General features: G+C 47.2%; 1 protein-coding gene across 1 annotated transcript in view; it reads right to left on the bottom strand.

Moving 5' to 3' along the window:
* PLXNA4 (plexin A4) overlaps positions 1–18,907 on the bottom strand; it is a 497,799-nt gene that overhangs the window by 195,898 nt on the left and 282,994 nt on the right. Inside the window, exon 3 of the mRNA XM_007953478.2 lies at positions 8,751–8,882. Coding sequence (XP_007951669.1) covers positions 8,751–8,882 — 132 coding nt within the window. The remainder of the gene's footprint in view (positions 1–8,750; positions 8,883–18,907) is intronic.

Here is an 18,907-nt window from a genome sequence, read left to right as displayed (position 1 = left end):
TAGTGGAGAAGACTGTCAGGATCCACAGGGGATTCACTGACTGGTTTTTGTAAAGAGATCTCCAGGCCTACCTTCCTGGTCTATCTGAGTCTGGAGGTTCTGCTGAAACCGGTTCAGCATCGTACCAACACACATGCTCCATTGACAGACTGCACATGAGGTGGTTTTGTTACCTAGTGCCACTCCGACAAGAATATACCACAAATGGGTGGCCTTGTCAAACAGGTGTTTATTCTTATAATTTGGAGGCTTTAAGTCCAAGTTCAAAGTGCCAGGCTCTAGGGGTTGGGTGAAAGCCCCTCAACCTTGGGCTTCAGCTCTGCCTCCTGCTCTTGGCCCACTGAAGCTAGAGGCTTTTCTTCACTCAGCTGCTGGCTGCTGAGACTGACAAGCCCAAGGTTGACGAGTAAAAAGGCATAGTCCTGATGTTACCAAACCACATGGCAGACCATTAATTCAAGTCCATTAAGTATCCCAAGGTTGGCAGAGCATGGCAGGCTGCTGAACAATGACTTGGCTACATGCAGGGTTCAAGCGTGCCATAAGCTAGAGACCATTCCCAAATCTGCTACTTACGTACGGGAAGCAGACCACATACCCAAAGCAGCTACTCAGCTGCTCCAATAGATTCCATCATGGAGTTAATTACCAATCTCACCATGGGGAATAACTACATTCAGCTGCCCAGCCACTCAACCAGGCCCAGCCAAGTTGACACACAAACTGAACCACCACAGGTGCCTTGGCTGGGAACCAAACCCAGGTCTTCTGCATAGAAAGTGAGAATTCTACCCACTGGGCCCCTCTTAGCATCAAAGTGCACCCTGCAAGAGAAGCAATAAGGAGGTTAAATGTTTTAGAGTTTGGCTTCTGGTGTTCTGGAGAGGAATATAAGTACATAAAAACCTTCCCTTATCTCATTGTGACTCCTCGGAAGGAAGATGGGGCAATCTACTTGGGTAGTGATACTGCCTTGGAAACCCAAGGAGGGGTCGCTATGAGTCGGGGCCAACTCAGGGCACATAACAACAACAACAACAACATCTCATTGTGAATTTGGGGATGGAGTTATCAGCTTTCAACTCAAATTGTTGACAACAGAGTAGTAAATATTTGAGAGTAAACAATGGTCTCTAAATTAAGGCCTGTCTGAGAAGAATCAGTTAATCCCAGGTGAGAAATACATGGCTCTGAATGAGGATAGTAGGCAAGAGACAAATTTTAATGAAATTTGTGACTTTTTGAGAAGGACAAAGAATGCTGGACCAAGGCTGGAGGCTGTGCTCAGAGGGCTCCATGGGCCGAGGGTGAAGGAGAGACTGGTCCTGGGAGTCTGTGTGAGCACAAGCAAGCCAGGGGCCAGGGAGGTCAAAGGTGAGAGGCCAGGTGTGTCCTGGGGACCCAGAAAGAACCCTCCTTCCCCCAAAACAGGAGAGCGGAGACTGAACTCAGCCTGTGCCTAGAGATGGTAAAGCACAGAAGGAGAGTGACCTGGGGTCAGGCCCAGAGCTGGGGAGACCGCCTTGAGTGGGGAGACCAGGGGAGGAAAGCTGAAGGTGAGGGAAGAGATGAAGTCTTTACCAAGGAAGGGTTCCCTAACGTACTCATGGCTCCAGGCAGCGTCTGCTCAGCCAATAAGCACGCACTTACTTGTGCTTATTTACTAATCTGTAGTGAAGCCCATGTGAAATTGATCACTACAGATTATTAGTAAGTAAGCATAAGTAAGCCCGCGTTTACCTTGCTTACTGAGTAATCTGCCCCTGGCTCCAGGCGCTCCTGGTGAAATGAATTCGGTGGTTAGATGAGTTTGGGAGACTGTAGACCCTAAAGGGCACAACACTCACCCATAGCATGGAGATATGCAATCCATTAGCATGAAAATGTTCTGAGAAATGTGCCAAATGCCTCTATAAAGATATCTGCTTAACACTCCCCTCCCACATCCCCCATGCGACTTTGCCTCTGAGACATAAAGTTTGGGAAATTCTGATGAACTAATAGTTAAAGCTGTACAGAGGCAATGGGCAGGTAGGCGAACTCACATACATGTCACACTCTGTGTGTTGATTGTCTCCTAAAACTCCCAATCTTGGGGATTGAAAGCAGGGCTTAGAATGGGTTCATTCCAGTTCTACCCCCTACTGAGAATCTGCATTTCCACCCCAGACAGACTGGATCAGAATCTACATTTTAAGAAGAATCATCTGGAGATCTATAAGACTTGTCAGCCATCAAGCTCACCCTGGACTCATGATGGCCCCATGTACAACGGGATCAAACCATTGTGATCCCAAGAGCTTTCACTGGATGACTTCTGCAAGTGGATCATCAGACCTTTTTTCCTAGTCTGTCTCTGTCTAGAAGCTCTGTTGAAGTCTGTTCCACAGGCCTCCACTGACAAATGGGGGCAGACTGTACATGAGGTGAACTGCCCAGGAATTGAACTTGTATCTTCTGCATGGAAGGTGAGAATTCTACCTCTGAACCACCATGGTTTCTCAAGAAAGCTAGTCGGGCACAGCCAGTCCCGCAGAAGAGTGAAGGGGCCCTCAGTACCTGCCGACTCAGTCTGCAAGGGGGAAGCTGACGGGAAATGTGGTGACGGAGGCAGCCTGTATGCTTTCTGTCTTTTCTTGACACCCAGAATACCCACAGTCTAATAGGACTCGGAGGAAACAGGGGTAAGTTGATGACTAGTGGAAGTCAGAATACTGTAGCTAGAGTTTTTCAATAAAATATACTGTTAGCTGTCATTGAGTCAGTTCCAATTCATAGCTATTCCATGTACAACTGAACGAGAGGAGGCCCAGTCCTTCAGGATTGTTGGTACGCTCACAGGTCACCCTTATGGTCACTGTATTTTGAGTGTCTTCCAACCTAGGGAACTCATCCTCTAGCGTTCAATGGCTAATTTCAGACATGGATATCCAGACCTTTCTTCCTATTCTTAGTCTTCTGAAAGCTCTGCTGAAACCTGTCCACCATATGTGACCCTGATAGTACGTGAGATACCATTGGCATAGCTTTCACCATTATAGCAACATGCAAGCGACCATTGTGCAACAAATGGACAGACCAATAAGATATAGAAGCCCTTATACTAGTCACCAGGAGCTCTGGTAGCATAGTGCCTAAGGCACTTGACTGCTAACCAGAAGGCTGGTGGTTCAAACCCACCAGCCACTCCTCGAAAGGAAGGTTGGGCAATCCTACTTCTGTAGTGATACTGTCTCGGAAACCCAAGGAGGGGTCGCTATGAGTCGGGGCCGACTCAACGGCACATAACAACAACAACATACTAGTCACCAGCATACTGAAATAATAATGATGTAAGCTGAGACTGAGTTCTCATCACGTGCACTGAGTATTTAATAGACATTTTCTAGTTGATTCATTATAATTGCACAATTCACAGGTACTAGCACCTGCCCATTTTCCTGTTCAGCAAACTGAAGTACCAAGAGGTTAAATAACTTGCCCAAGGCCACAGACATAGAAAGTGACAGAGCCAGACCCAGGGCAGGGGGACTCCCAAGCTCCCACTCAGAACCTCCTTCAGGCCACCCAGCATGGTGCTTAGCAGCCTCCAGGGCCTCTGCCTCATTCTGAGGAGAGGAGCTCGGTCTGCTTCTCCAAGCCCTCTTTGTTCCACATACCTTCTTTCTTTTAAATAAGTCTCCCCCTCAGCCCTTTCTCATGCCCTTGAAATGGACACATGCATCTCTGATGCAGTTTCAAATTCCTATCTCCATTGTCTTCTTGTCATACTCGAAACACACTTAAATGACTCCTGTCAGGTATAATTCTGCCATTTGTAATTTCTCCTTTTGCACCTCTGTGGTGTTTGGTAAAGTCACGTGACATCGCCAATACCAACTAATCATCTTGAACGATGATATGCATTAACAAGCCCCTACCTCCACTCAGAATGTCTCATCAATATTCCAACTGAGAACACAATTTACTTAAGCCTCTGGCATTTCCAGACTCTCTGCAGAACTCAAAGCACAAGTTCATCAGTCCTCACCAAAGGAGCCGCTTCCATTCAGACCACTTCCTGACCAGCAGGCCAGGGCTGGGATCGTTGACTCAGCTTCCTTCCACACCACCCCATGTAAGAGGGGTGAGGGGACCAAGGAGTTACCACAAGAGAGGAGTGGCATGCCCTTGGGAAACGCCCCCAGAGCATTGACCTCCAGACCAGAGTCCTTGACTGGACAAGCAGTATAGACAGTGTACCCTGTGAGCTGACATCTCTTACTATCTGAGCCCGAACTCCACAAGAATAAAAGGAGCCCTGGTGGCACAGGGGTTAAGCGCTCAACCACTAACTGAAAATTCAGTGGCTTGAACCCACCAGCTGCTCCACAGGAGAAAGATGTAGCAGTATGCTTGTTTATTCTTTCTTTGCTTCCTCTTCTTGGTAAAATTGCAAGCTCCTCTAAGTCTGGGATGGTTGTCTGTTTCTTTCCTATTGCATCCCCAGTGCCTGGACTGGTGCTTGGCACATAGTAGGTGCTCCATAAATAGTTGTTGAGTGAACAAAGTGATACATTATAAAGCAAGATAACTCTCCCCACTTTGCTGCTGGATTGTGCTGAAAGGAGCGTCCACAGCTGCCACTGCCTTGTCCTGCTTTCCTGGGGACTCAGCGAGCAGGTTGATCCACCTCAGCCCTATCTCCTCAGCCCTCACGGGCATCTGTCTCCTGGCGCACAGGTAGGACTTGAGAGCTACCACATGGTAGGTCTTCCAGCATGAGGAGGGCCAGCCTGTGGGTCTCTGGAACACCCTTGTCAGAGGACACCATGAAGGGTGGCTTTGTCCCAGGCCCAGCCGACATGTATCTCAGAGTTAGAAACATGTGTTGGGGCCTCTGGCCCAGGAGGACTAGGTGTGTGAGATGCCACGTATGTGGAGATTTATGGGGAAATCACATTCCCTGTGGGCCCTCTCAAAGGAGAAACTGGCCTATGTGTGCAGAGCTACTGCTCCCTGGAGGGGCCATTCTAGGCACCGAGGATGCCAAACTCTGCCACTTCCTCACCTTGTCGATCTGTCATGCTATTTCCTCTCACTTCCCTCCTGGCACTTTGGCAGGTGTTTATCACTGTGTTTCAGCGTGCATAGATGTTCCCTTGGGGACACTGGAGTTTTAGTAAATACACACCTCTCACGTACACACAAACACATGCAAAGTAAGAAGGTGGCTGGCAGAGGTCCTAAGGGAGCCAGCTGTGGAGGTAGCCATCTACAAATAACTGTAAGGATGGCTAACCTTTACTGAATGTTGCTTCTGAGCTAGACACCAAACTGAGCACTTTTTCTGTGCTTGAGATAATTTCATCCTTGCAACAACCACACATTAGCTCTATACTACTTCTGCATTCCCGTTTTACGGATAGCAAACTGAGGTCCTGCATGACTGCCTCTCTCCAACTGCATCACCAACCACTTTCCATGTTTTACTCCACTGCTGCCCTTCCAGCATCCTCAGCACACCAGGCCACATGCCCACTGCAAACCCATTGCACTTGCTGTCCCTTCCACCCAGCCCATTTTCCCCAGATACCAGCCCCAGCCATCTCCCTCTAGCCCACTCTCTGTCCAAATGTCCTCTCCTAGGAAGGCCTTCCTGACAACCATTTAGATGCTGTTTAAGATAACAGTCCCTAGCCATCACCTTCTTCCCCTGAGTTTTTGTTTTCACTGTGTCACCATTACCTAACTTACATCATTCACTCATTCCTTCAATCACCCATTCATTGTCTCTGCCTAAAGTGGAAGTTCTATGAGGGCAGGGTCTCTGGCCACCTTTGAACCTACAGTATCTAGAAGAGGCCTGACTTATAAACTATTGTTCTGACTCATTGTGACCCCACATGACACAGCAGAACTGCCTCTGTAGGGTTTCCTAGGCTGTACTCTTTACAGGAGCAGATCACCACATCTTTCTCCCATGGAGCCACCAGGTGAGTCTGAAGTGCCAACTTTTTGGTTAGCAGCCTAGCACACATCCATTGTACCATCAAGGCTCCTTCTAAACTCATGGAGGTGTTCAATAAATGTTGGTTGAGTGTTGAATGAATGAGGACCTGAGGATTTAGCACCTTGTCTATGACCACAGAGTCAGGAAATATGTAGCATCTGGGTGCACACACACACTCCATTCTCTACCTCTGTTAGCCATAGACTCTTACCCTCCTCTCCACCACCCACTCTTTCTCATGCCCAGAGCAGGTCTCCTTTCAGCATGAGGACTGGGGAAGACTAGAACTCAAGAAGAGTTTCAACCAGTTGGAAGACCACGTTGATCTCTGTGGAACACTCATTAACTACATATTCATTAATCACTTTATAGCTCCTAAAATATGATGCAAAATATTTCCCCTGTTTGTCAAAATTATTTTCCTACACCACGTTCTCCAGGGCCAATTCAGAGAAATTAGAGGGAAGGTAGAAGGAGCAAAGCCCAGAGCCAAAGTCCATGGAGACCTAGGATGAGAAGGGATGGTGGATGGTTTAGGAGATAGAAGCTCCTGTTTTTCTGGCTGGTCCACCACAAGGTTAATGGTATTCTCCAGGCCTAAGGCAATACCCTACAGTTTGCTGAGTTGTTGACTAAATCAAATGTATCTCCCTCTTAGTAAAACCCACTGCCCTGTCATCTCTATGAGCTTTCTAGCACCATCTTCAAGCAAGTAGTCTCAGCCTAAGTGGAGAATCAAATGGCTCTTAAAGATGAGGCCTGAAGTTCAAATGTACTCATACCCACTGGACACCAGCCCTGCTCAAGTGTCAGGGCCCTCAGGGTGGGATTGCTGGCAGGTCCCCCCTACCTCTGTGAGGAGCAGCTCTAGAATGGTGAATGCCTTGTCCAATCTGTTCCTGCCTTATTTTCCTTTCCAAGCCATCCAAATCCAGAGCTCCCAGCATGCTTCCCAGCCAGGTCTGGATGGATAATGACAGTGTCACTGAGAAGGAGAGTGGACTGAGTGCAAGTACACAAGAAGGATCCAGAAGGGCACCTTAGGAGAGAAGCAGGACTCAGAGTCCTGACTCAGTTACTGGAGGAGGCTGAGGTGGGGGCTCCAGGCAGCTCCTTGTTTCTATTTTTGGAAACCCTTAGATGTTTTGAGTCCCAGATTCAGAAATCTTAGTTTTCAGGTTGGGCAAGAACTCCTAAATGTTCAGTTGGTCAATGCCTTGGGGAGATCTTGGGTCTTCTCAAAATGATTCATTCCACCAAGGAAAGCTGCTTCCTCTCAGGAACTAGAGGCTCACAGGTGGGCAGGGAGTGTGGGTCCCATTAAAATAGTGCAAGGAATGTAAACAAGGGAGCAGTCTCATACCCAACTGCTGACCAACTCAGGAATCCCCACTCCTGGGCAACTTGCTCCCCTCTCAGCCTGCATCTGGCCACCCCTAACCATAGCAGCCTCCAGTAGGGGATCACAATGGGTTCCAGTGTGGCTGAAGTCAGCAGAATGGGGAGTCCCACACCAAGAGAAGATGTCATCGGGCTCTTGAGGAGGGTGGAGCTGCCACTGGCTGCCAAGACATAATGGACAAGCCCGTGGGTGGTATAATGTGGCATTCATCTCCCCTGCTGTGCTGAGAGAGGACAGAATGGAACAATCCCATCTCTGTCTGCAGGTCCCCTGGGGGTTCAGGCCTCACTGATGAAGATGAATAAGAGGGAGGCTTAGCCCTCATGGCTACTGTCTCAATATATACATACATTCATGGGATCTAGGGACTGTGTCCATCCTATGTAAAGATGACAGGAGCAGAGGTATGGCAGTGCTAAGCCACACTTGGGTGGAATATGCACTCTACAAGATGAATTAGGAGACCCGAGAAATACCCTCAAATGCATGGGAAATCCAATGTGGAATGCCTTCCTTTGATGCTGCAAATATATGACTCCTGGCCTGAGCTCAGACACCTCTAAAGACTTACTTGGTTCTCAGCTGAATTCCTGAACCAGTCTCAGCTTTGCTACTTCCTACTCAGGGTCAGCTAACAGTGATCCCTGCACTCAACTTGCTCCTCTTGGCTTGCCTCTGTTGAATTCCCAGGAGGCTCCATCTGAGAGTCATTGGTCCCCACGAGGGCTCAGGACACATGTTGTGCCATTGCATCTCTCTCACACAGACCCTGTTCTCTGAACTTTCCACGATGGTCCCTCAACTGGGCTCTCCCAGTAATAAATTCTTGCCCACTGCAGGGCTCCTGGGACTGGGAAAGTGGCTTTGTGTAGGGAAATCTGAACCAAAAATGGACATATCTACTATGTTTCTGGGGAGCTCTGGTGGTGCAGTGCCTAAGGCATTTGACTATTAACCAGAAGGCTGGAGGTTCAAATCCACCAGCCACTCCTCGGAAGGTTGGGCAATCTACTTCCATAGTGATACCACCTCAGAAACCCAAGGAGGGCTCTCTATGAGTCGGATCTGACTGGATGGCTGTTTCTTCAAGAGCAAGTATGTGCTGGCCCTGAATCTATACACACCACCATTTTAAAGTCGGCAGGTTTTTTTTAGATGAATCAATATTTTCAGTGTCTCATTCTCTGTCTCAGCCCATCTGGCCTAAGTCCCTAGGCAGCATAAGTGAAAGGACACACACAGAGCCAAATAAATTACCCCTTATAGCTATCTACAGGCTGATATCAAACCACAGTACTGCCATCGGTTGACACTGAGCTGCCAGACTGATGTCCGGGAGAGCACTCTGAGTCTTACCTGCTTCTCTGACATGATGTAGAGCTGCTCATAGTCTTTGGAGAAGGCCATATCCCGGAGGACAGGACCGGGGTCTACCACCTGCACCATCTCATACTGGTGAGCTTTGCCACTGGGCCCATCGACACGGATCTGTGGAAAAAAGGAAGAGGAGAGCCAATGTGACTTCATACCCAGCATCACCCATGGTCAAGTTTAACTCCAAGATCTCCCAACAACTAAGCCGTGGAAGTGAGTTCTGCCTCCGCAGAGCTCAGAGGCTAGGAGCAGCAGCCAAATTAACCCCCCATGATGGATGGAGGGCTGATGTTGGGGATAGAGGGCTCACGTTGGAAATGGCATGGAAAAGGGAAAGAAGCCACACAATTGGGCTTCATCAAGATTCTGGTCTTGTTCTGTCTGGCCCCATGTGCCTCAGGTTCAGCCCTTGAGGTCTTGCTTGTATGTCTTTGGCAAAGGGAAAGAGGCTAGTATTGAGGGGAGAGGGAAGGATGGGTGAACAGCTGATAATTGAGGTTGACTTAACGACTGCAGAAAGGCAATGTTATTTGCTGCATTTCTTAGCAGAAGAAAATTAAGTCTGGGGATGTATGCTGATCCATTGAAACTGCTGCCCAGATATCAATGAAGTCTTGTGGCCAGGAACCAGGCAAAAAGCCAACCCCAGGAGTTGTACACCAAGTGGTCTCTTTTTAGCCATTGAAACCACCGGTTGCTATATCAGATTTTGGAGTAGATGTTGGGTCCTGGGATCTCCTGGGTGTTCTAGTCATGTCCTTAGGGAAGATGGGGGCATTACAGGAAAATATGCTTCAGGCATGAGTCATACTCAAGCTTATGAGAACACTTAGCAGACAAGATCACCCCTGGACCATCCACAAACCCTTCCTAGATTGACTTGGATGACACAGAGACAATGGAAAAGACTTTTGCCCACACTTCTCATGACTGAGGACCAATCCTGAAAACATATGGGCTTCCCAAACCTCCATGAGGCTCATGGGTGCCATCCCCGGCCCATACAACCATCACAAGTCTCAGCACATAGCTCCGACATGACCATTCCCAGTGCTGACAGAGTTGCCCACCTAAGTAGGAACAAAAAGCATGAAAAGTAGTAACACTGCATACTGGAGGGAAATGGGAAGATGATAGATAAGGGATTACCAAACTTGAAGAGATGCCATTAGGGAAAGACTAATACATCCACAGTGTTATTTCAGACATTTTGATAACAAACTGAAAAACAATTACATTCCAAATATTCCTATTATGTACCCTAATTTTTAAGTCTTATGATTTAAATTTTAATCTTGCCTGAGATTAAGGAGAATAAAAAAGTTATTCAGAGGAACTAAATTCCAGAAAGGACACCACATTCATGACAACTGATCACACCAGTTTACCTACAAGTGTGCCTCCTTTCTTTTCTGCTGAATTCACTCACCTCTGGTGACATAGTGGTTAAAGCTTTCAGCTGTTAATCAAAACGTCAGTGGTTAGAACCCACCAGCCACTCCATGGGAGAAAGATGAGGTAGTCTGCTTCTTAAAAATTTACAACCTTGGAAACCCTTTGGGCTAATTTTACTCAGTCCTATGTGTCAGGATTGACTCAATGGTAGTGGGTTTATTTTGGTTTTGTGACACCAGGTTATGTCTGATTTTAGTTGTGTTTGGGTCTTATTTGTTTCATTTTTGAGTATTATTCTTAGGTCCTTCCTAGAAGTATGGGAGATGGTTTTGCTCATCTTTCCTTATTCATATACGCTTTCAATTCTATGTAAGGAGCTCTGGTGGTGTAGTGGTTAAGGCCTTTGGCTACTAACCAAATGGTCAGTGGTTTGAACCCACCAACAACTCTGTGGAAGAAATACGAGGCAGTCTGCTTTCGTAAAGATTTACAGCCTTGGAAACCCAGTAGAGGTTGCTGTGAGTTGAAATCAACTGGAAGGCAGAGTTTGGTTTTTTTTTGGTTCAATCCTATGGCTTAGTGTTCATTTGTGACAATTTGCATGGCCTCTCCAGCATCCACTCCACCCTCCCGGTTTGGGTGGGAATGAGTCCAACCCCTTCTCCTGGGGTGGTCCCTGATGGGCACAAGTCAGCTTCATCTCCCTCCCTCTCCACTGTGATTGACAGAGAACAAACCCACACCAGTCAACACAGGGCAGGGCCTTTATTTAGGAGCATGCATTCAGGACCAAGCAGGGACTTCTGTTTCTTGATGGGAGGAGAGAAGATCTGCACTCTCCTTCATTAAACCCAAACATCAAACCAGGTGCCATTAAGTTTGACTCCTATGGGAGTCAGGGGAGAACTGTGCTCTGTAGGGTTTTCAGTGGTTGATTTGTTACAAGTAGATTGCCAAGCCTGTCTTCCAAGGTGCCTGGGGGTAGATGCAAACCATCAACCTTTTGGTTAGCAGTCACATGTGTTCACCATTATACTATCAAGGGACTCCTCTCTCTCTCAGTAGGGTCGATGAAACTTGCAGCTCAGGGAGCTGTTGGCATCCTCTTGTGGCCAGAAGGGGAGCTGGGACACAGAAGGTCAAGTACAGAGATATTCTGTGATGATGTTGAGCCCCTGGCCTATGTCTGGACTTCCCAGTTACTCAAGAGACTTCCTTATTGTTAAAGTTAGAAATTTTTTTCTTTAGCAACATCAAAAGTCCTCACTGTTGCACTAATGATGGATGAAGAAAGGAGATGCAAGTATATTAAACAACTGTCCTGAGCTTAATTACTAAACGTGGGGGCGGAATTGGAACTCAGTCTTAACTCTGAAGTCGGTGCTTTCCCTACCACATAAGAGAGCTTGATCCTGGCAGGATTTCCTGTTTCCTTCCTGGTCAGTGCATGTGGAAGGAAAAGGCCTTTTTCTGGTCTCTACAATTCCAGAGAGTTTGCCGGTCATTTCTGGTTTTGATGCTCACATATTTGAGCTTGGCAAATATTTCTTAAAAGAATGAGGAAATAAAGGAATGGAGCTAAAACTCATCTTTGCTGGCTCCCCCATTAAGTTCATTAAATAAATAAAGGCAAAGGAATGAAAGGAAGAGAAGTATATTTAACCCTGAAAATAAAAATATCTTGGATTCCAATTGCCCTCCTTCTGTGCTCACCCCCAAGCCACCAGATGTCTATCCAGGCCAGGTCCTTTCTTAATCTCAATGAAAATGGGAGTTTGCGTGAAACCAATTGGGATTACCACCCAAGTCTGACCAGCTGTGATGGCCTTGGCCCCTGGCCCAGCCAGGCTTCATCCCCAGCTGTGAGTCGGCCCCTGGAGCCATAGCACGAGAGTGATACTGAGAGTCCTGGCTGGTCTCCAGCTACTGCAGGCTGGTGGCAGAAGCAGGCTCCCCTAGGGAACCCTGCTGGAACTAAGTCCCATCCAATGCCCCTTGGTCTGATCTCCAAGGGGAATTGGATTCAGTGCCTGAGCAGCCCTCTTTATCACTGGGCCCCAACCTCTCTGCTCTTTAGGATGAGGGTGACATGCTAGATGCAAGTGGACATCAGAGAAAGACAGGTGACCTTGGGGCAGGGACAAGAGGGGCCAAGGGGCACCAATGGGGCATGACTTCATAGGCCTGGACTTCCCCAGCGAGACTGGCGGGGCTGTATGCCCTCACCCTCCACACTTTGTAGTATAGAAAACAAGTGATTGGAAAGTCAGCTTGTTTCAGAAACCAGGAAGGAGAGCATGCATTTATCCTTCTGCGGAAAGATTCTCACACCACGAAGATGGCTAAAAGGAGGGTGCGGTAAGATGTGCTGAATGTTTGATGGACATTCATAAAATCTAGATAGGATACACCTGCTGCCAGTTCTTGGGTCCTTAAATAGACAACAGAAACAAGAGATGCTATTTGTTGACTGGTTACTAGGTGTCAGACACGATGATCAACATTTTACATATATATGTGTATATATTTTCATTTAAGGGAGCTCTGGTAGCATAGTGCCTAAGGCACTTGACTGCTAAGCAGAAGGCTGGCTGTTCAAACCCACCAGCCACTCCTCGGAAGAAAGGTAGGGCAATCTACTTCCGTAGTGATACTGCCTCGGAAACCCAAGGAGGGGTCGCTATGAGTTGGATTCGACTCGATGGCACATAACAACAACATTTTCATTTAAATCTCATAACTTGGTAACAAACAGAAAAAACCAAACTCACTGTCATTGAGTCGATTCCAACTCATAGCGACCCCCTTGGGTTTCCAAGGTGATAAATCTTTATGAAAATAGATTGCCCAATCTGCCTTCCGCAGAGTAACTGGTGGGTTTGAACCTTCAACCTTCTGGTTAGCAGTCCATTGCCTTAGGCACTATGCCACCAGAGCTCCTATAATTTGGTAAAGGAAGCACGAATACTATACCCATTTACAGGTAGGGCATAAGAGAGTTTACATAACTTGTCTAGGACACATCTAATGAATGATAAAGGATTGACCCATAGCAAGGTCTGACTGACTCTGGTGTCCAGGTTGTTATATATTTATATTAGACAATAGTCTCATATTGAACTCAATCCTATTGGCCACATGAGCCTGCATCCCTTCAAGGAGTCCAAGCAGCTGATGTTAAACAAACATCCCCTCAAGGTGGGGCAGGCACCATGATGAAACTACTCTATACCTCTTTTGGGAAATAAATGTGCTCTGGTAGCTAAGTCACTTGCCTGCTAACCAGACGGCTGGCGGTTCAAACCCACCAGCCACTCCTCGGAAGGAAGGTTGGGCAATCCTACTTCCGTAGTGATACTGCCTCGAAAACCCAAGGAGGGGTCGCTATGAGTCGGGGCCGACTCGATGGCACATAACAACAACAACAACATGAATGAAGAAGATGCTATAAATTTTCAAAATAACAATCCTTTATATTTTTGTTTTATACCTTGCAAAGCATTCTTAAATAACATTGTCTCATCTGATGATCGTAAAATTTTTATGATGTTGACAGTCAGCATAATAATTCTCATCTTACCAGTGAAGTAACTGAGATTGAATCTGTTATGTGTCTTACCCAAGTTCAATGATATACCAATGACAGGACTAACATCCAGGTCTCTCGATTCCTAGCTCAATGCTTGGTTCTTAGCTATTTAGACTTTTTCCAGAAGTCTTTGACAAGGTTCCACATCAAAAAGTATTTTAAAATAATGAGTCTCCATGGGACTTCTGGCAGTTTGGTCAGGGAGAGGGAACTGACTTAGAGACAGAAAAGGCACATTTCTGAGTGGAGATGTGGAACTAGGGGATTCCCCAAACATAAGCATTATGACTAGTCTTATTTAAGATATTTTATAAATGGTCTGGAAGAGTGATCAGGAAAATGTGCAGATAATTCTAAGCTCTTTGGGATAGCAAGAAGCCAAACAATGGTAATGAACGGCAGAGAGATGGTGTACCCCCTGTGAGGGGGCAGAGGGGAGGAGCTGCATTTGGGTAAGTAGGTCTGGGACCATGAACCTCTTGAGGACAGTGACCAGACACATCTTATTCAGAACTTTATTACCCTCCCCGGCACAGTACCCAAGGCATGGTTCATGCCCAATGAGTATCTAGTATGAGTTGCCATCAGGTTGACTCTGATTCATGGTGACCTCATGTGTGTCGGATTTTTCAGGCCTTTCTTTCAAGGTGCTCTGGGGGGGCTTGAATTGCCCCCCTTTTGGTTAGAAGTTGAGTGCATTGCCCATTTGCGTCACTGAGGGGCTCTGCCCTACAGACAATTACTGAATAAATGACCAACTTCCCCTGGAAAAAACAACTCACACTCTACCAATCAGATGATGGACTCTGAGTTGCTCGATGTGGTCAAGGTAAGAGACAGAACCAAGGAAAGAGATCTCTGACTCACTATTCAATGTTCCAAAGCAACTAAAGGGGCCAGCGCAGTGTCAGGCAATATTCAAATGGGATTTCAGGGAAAAACAAACAGAAAGCATCATCCTGGCCAAGTTGACTTGAACACAGAGTCACATTCAGTGTACCTCTCATCAGGTTGAAATGGACTCTGAGTGGAGGTCCACAACTCAAGAACAGCCTCGGAAAGACTCCCTCAGATCACAAAGAAAGAGTTGAGATGAAAGGAGAGTACAGTTTGGGGACATGTTAGTTGGTTTAGTCACCAACGCAGGGACACCTCAAGCTTGGAGATGACTGACACACTCAATGAGGTGGATCGACACAATGACAGCAACAATGAACTCAAAAACACTAACAGTCTTCAAGATGATACAGGACTTGACAACATTCATTCTGTTGCACATAAGGTTGCCATAAGTTAGGGCCAACTTGCTGGTGACTAACAACAAGAATACATGAGGGTGAGCAGGTTCAGGCATGTGGGCCTGAGGACACACACACACACATACTCCATGTACTAGCATCCCCACCTTGCTCACTCTCCAGCTGGAAGCTTCCTGGGTAGCACAGGTCCTTCCCTCCAGCCTCTCTGTCTCCCCTGCCATTCCACCTTCAGCTGGCCACCTCTCTATGTCAAGCACTGCACGCGAGCACCGGTTCCACCAGGCAGACTGCTATTAAAGCATTAGCAGTATGACCTCCACACAGGTCAGCTGTCTAGGGAGCTCCTGGCAGCTGTATGTTTGTTTATTTGAACATTATCTGGGCCGGGCTGTTTATTTACATCCACTGAAGAACTGAACAATAAATACCATCTCCCAGTGGCGGGCAGATGCTGCATTTCGGCATCAGGCTGGCTTCGGCTTGGAGTCATCTCCCTAATGAGCAGACAGTGCTCTTTCTCATTAAGCATGCAGCCCCATCCTGATGCCCTCCTTGTCACTCTCCTTTCCTACCCTGTCTGGGGCTCTGTACCTGGGCTGGGCCCAGGGACCATGAGGTAAGGGAGTCCTAGCTAAAACACAGGACGTGGAGCTGGGCCTGGAGCTGGAGGCTGGGAGCAGATAAAACCACTCTAGAATCTTCCACCGAAAGCCTCAAACCTCAAGCACAGAGATGTGAACCCAAGCACCTCATGCACAGGGTAGGAGGTTGGGCAGGCCTCCATCACAGAGTGGAGATGGGGGTTGGTGAAGGGTCACCTGCCCATGCCCCAGGGGTGCCAGGGCCTGAATCAGGCTGCTCCTCCTCCAGGCAGGCCTCAGAAGTGCCCAGAATTCCAGGGGCTCTTTTGCAAATCAAATATAAATCATCATTGTGCAAAATGTAGGCCTTGTCAGGAGGAAGGAATCCAACAGAGGGCACAGATGGGGTGACCTAGGGAAGTAAGGGGTCTAGGCTCTGCCTGGGCACCTCCGCACAGAAGCCGTGAGCATGTGGCTTCAGCTCTCCATGGTGTCCTGCCCTCAGCCCATGCCTTGCTGAGGGTCCTAGGCCACAAGAGAGGCCAGAGTTCTCTCCTCTGGCACACTGCAGGCTGTGTTGGGCCTCAGGAGGGAAAGAGAAATGGACTGTCTGGGTCCTGCTTACACAGTGTATTCAGTTGGCCCCAAAGGCTGCAGCTGGCATAGCTCTGGTACCTGCCACTCAGCATCTTGTCCTCAGACTGAAGAAGCAGGGAAACGGAGAAAACTGACCACAGAGATAGCACTGATGTACTACAGTAGATAGACACTCATTGTTATGAATGAGTGAGTAAGTGAATAAATGAATGGATGATTTGAAAAGATAACTCTATGCTTGAGTTCTCATAGTTGGAACCATTAGACACACATACATACACACTCACAAACACACACACATGTACACACATATACACATGCACATAGTCAACAGACACAAATGTACAATTATGCAAATAGACAACACATATGCATGCACACATATACACACATGCACAAACAACCACAAATATACACATGCATCTACATATATATATATATATATATATATATATATACACACACAGACATGCACACACTCACAAATACTCATGCACATACATATACACATACGCACATATACATACCCATATGTACACAGAGATACAAACACACACATGCACATGTCTACTTATATTTGCTTGCACATACACACTCACAGACATAAACACACTCATACATGCACATACACACACATACATGAATACACCTGCTCTCTCTCTCTCTCTTTCTCTCTGAAGATGGGGCTAGGTCAGCTCAAACACAGCCTTCAGACCTTATAATTCTATGCCAAAGTAATGGAGGGTGATGCAGCTGGGGGCCACTGCAGTGAGGAGGAATGGGGCAGGGTGTTGGGTGTGGCAGACCAGCAGGAAGACAGAAATAATATGGGCTTTGAGTTGGAATGAGTGACAGCCAACACTGTCTTGGCAACTGGCTGGTTGGGGGAGTTAAACATCTTAAGAAAGGGGTTAATTCATTCTCTCCACGTCCCTGTGGGAGTGTGGCCTGCTTCACAACTATAGTGGATTGAATCCCAAACCAAAGCCACCACCATGGAGTCAATTCAGAATCATAGCGACCCTATAGGACAAAGCAGAGCTGGCCCAGGTTTCCAAGGCTGCGATCTTTATGGAAGTAGACTGCCACATCTTTCTCCAGCGGAGCAGCTGGTAGGTGTAACCCTTGACCTTTTGGTTAAAACCAGGCATTTTAACCACTGTGCCAACAGGGCTCCTGTGGGTTGAATAGTGTCCCCCCTAAATTCACTTCCACCCAGAACCTCAGAACATGACCTTATTTGGAAACACGGTCCATGTAGATATCCTTGAGACAGAACTCAGGATGCAACCATCCGGGATTGAAGGCCCTAAATGCAAGGACTGTGTCCTTGTAAGAGGAGAGGACACAGAGACAGAGCAGAAATGGCCAGGGGCTGGTGCAGACACTGAAGTGATGTGTCTACAAGCCAAGGAATGCCAGGGACTGCCAGCAACTACCAGAAACTAAGAGAAGGGGACCGAACAATCTCTCCTTCAGACCCCCCAGAAGAAACCCACCCTGCTGCCACCTTGATTGGGGATTTCTGTGAAAGAATACAGTTCTGTTGCACGTTTCTGGTTCTGGTCATTGGTTAGGACAGCCCTAGGCAACTCATACAGTGGGGAAGTGGGTTGGGTGACCTTTTAGTCCCTACCAGACTCAGAGGGGTTACAAGTCTCTCTCACGCCCAGCCGGCCCCAGCAGTCACTGATTGCTCAGACTTCTGTGACCCCAGTCAAGGAAATCAGCAGTAAATCTGATTCATACAGGCCTGTCAGATTTGCTTCAATGCTTTTGCTTTTAAACCCACTTGCTTCCCTCTCCTCTGGCCCCCCAATCCCCTTCTCTCAACTCTACTTTTTCTGTTTCCTAAAGCATTTGTAAGGACCTTGTGGCACAATGGTTAAGTGCTCAACTGATAATGGAAAGGTCAGCAATTAGAAGCCACCAGCTCCTCCATGGGAGAAAGATGAAGTACTCTGCTTCCACAAAGATTACAGCCTTGGAAATCCTATGAAGCACTTCTACTTATCCAGCAGGGTAGCCATGAGTCAGAATTGACTCAGTGGCAATGGGGATAGCACTTGTCACCTGCTAACAACTACGTGATCTTATCAATGAAATGTTTATAATTTGTTCCCCCCACTAGAATGTAGGTGTGGAAAAGTCTTTCTCTCTAGTTCACTGATGCATCCCCAAACCCTTGAATGTAGTAGGTGTTCAATAAACACATGAACATTTATTGAATGAGCGAATGAATGAAAACACTCAAATTCATCTTCAACCTGGTTGTTCACGCGCGTGATGCAGTCCTCCCTACTTTACAGCGAGGGCACCAAACAGTTGTTAGCTGTCACCAGGTCAGTCCCTGAGTGACTCATGGCAAACCCACGCATAATGAGACTTAATGCCACCCAGTCCTGCACCATCCCCATGAGCATCTCAGAGCAGATCAACGCTATCCATGGAGTTTTCACTGGGTCAGTTTTGAAAGTAGATTGCCAGGCTTTTCTTCTTAGTCTTAGTCTGGAACACCTCTGAAATCTGTCAGCAAGCCTCCATTAACAGATGGGTAGTGTTCTGGTTCCCTAGTGATGCTCTGACAAGACATATATCACAAATGGGATGGCCTTAACAAACAGGAGTTTAGTCTTACAATTTGGAGGCTTTAAGTCCAAGTTCAAAGTGCCAGGCTCTAGGGACTGGGTAAAAGTCCCTTGACCTTGGGGTCCAGCT

The sequence above is a fragment of the Orycteropus afer genome, unplaced genomic scaffold (assembly GCF_000298275.1).
Source record: "Orycteropus afer afer isolate SDZICR_OR568_19922 unplaced genomic scaffold, OryAfe1.0 scaffold00397, whole genome shotgun sequence".
Lineage (NCBI taxonomy): Eukaryota > Metazoa > Chordata > Mammalia > Tubulidentata > Orycteropodidae > Orycteropus > Orycteropus afer.
The sequence above is the reverse complement of the archived record's forward strand: the minus strand, read 5'-3'. Positions and strand labels throughout refer to the sequence as shown.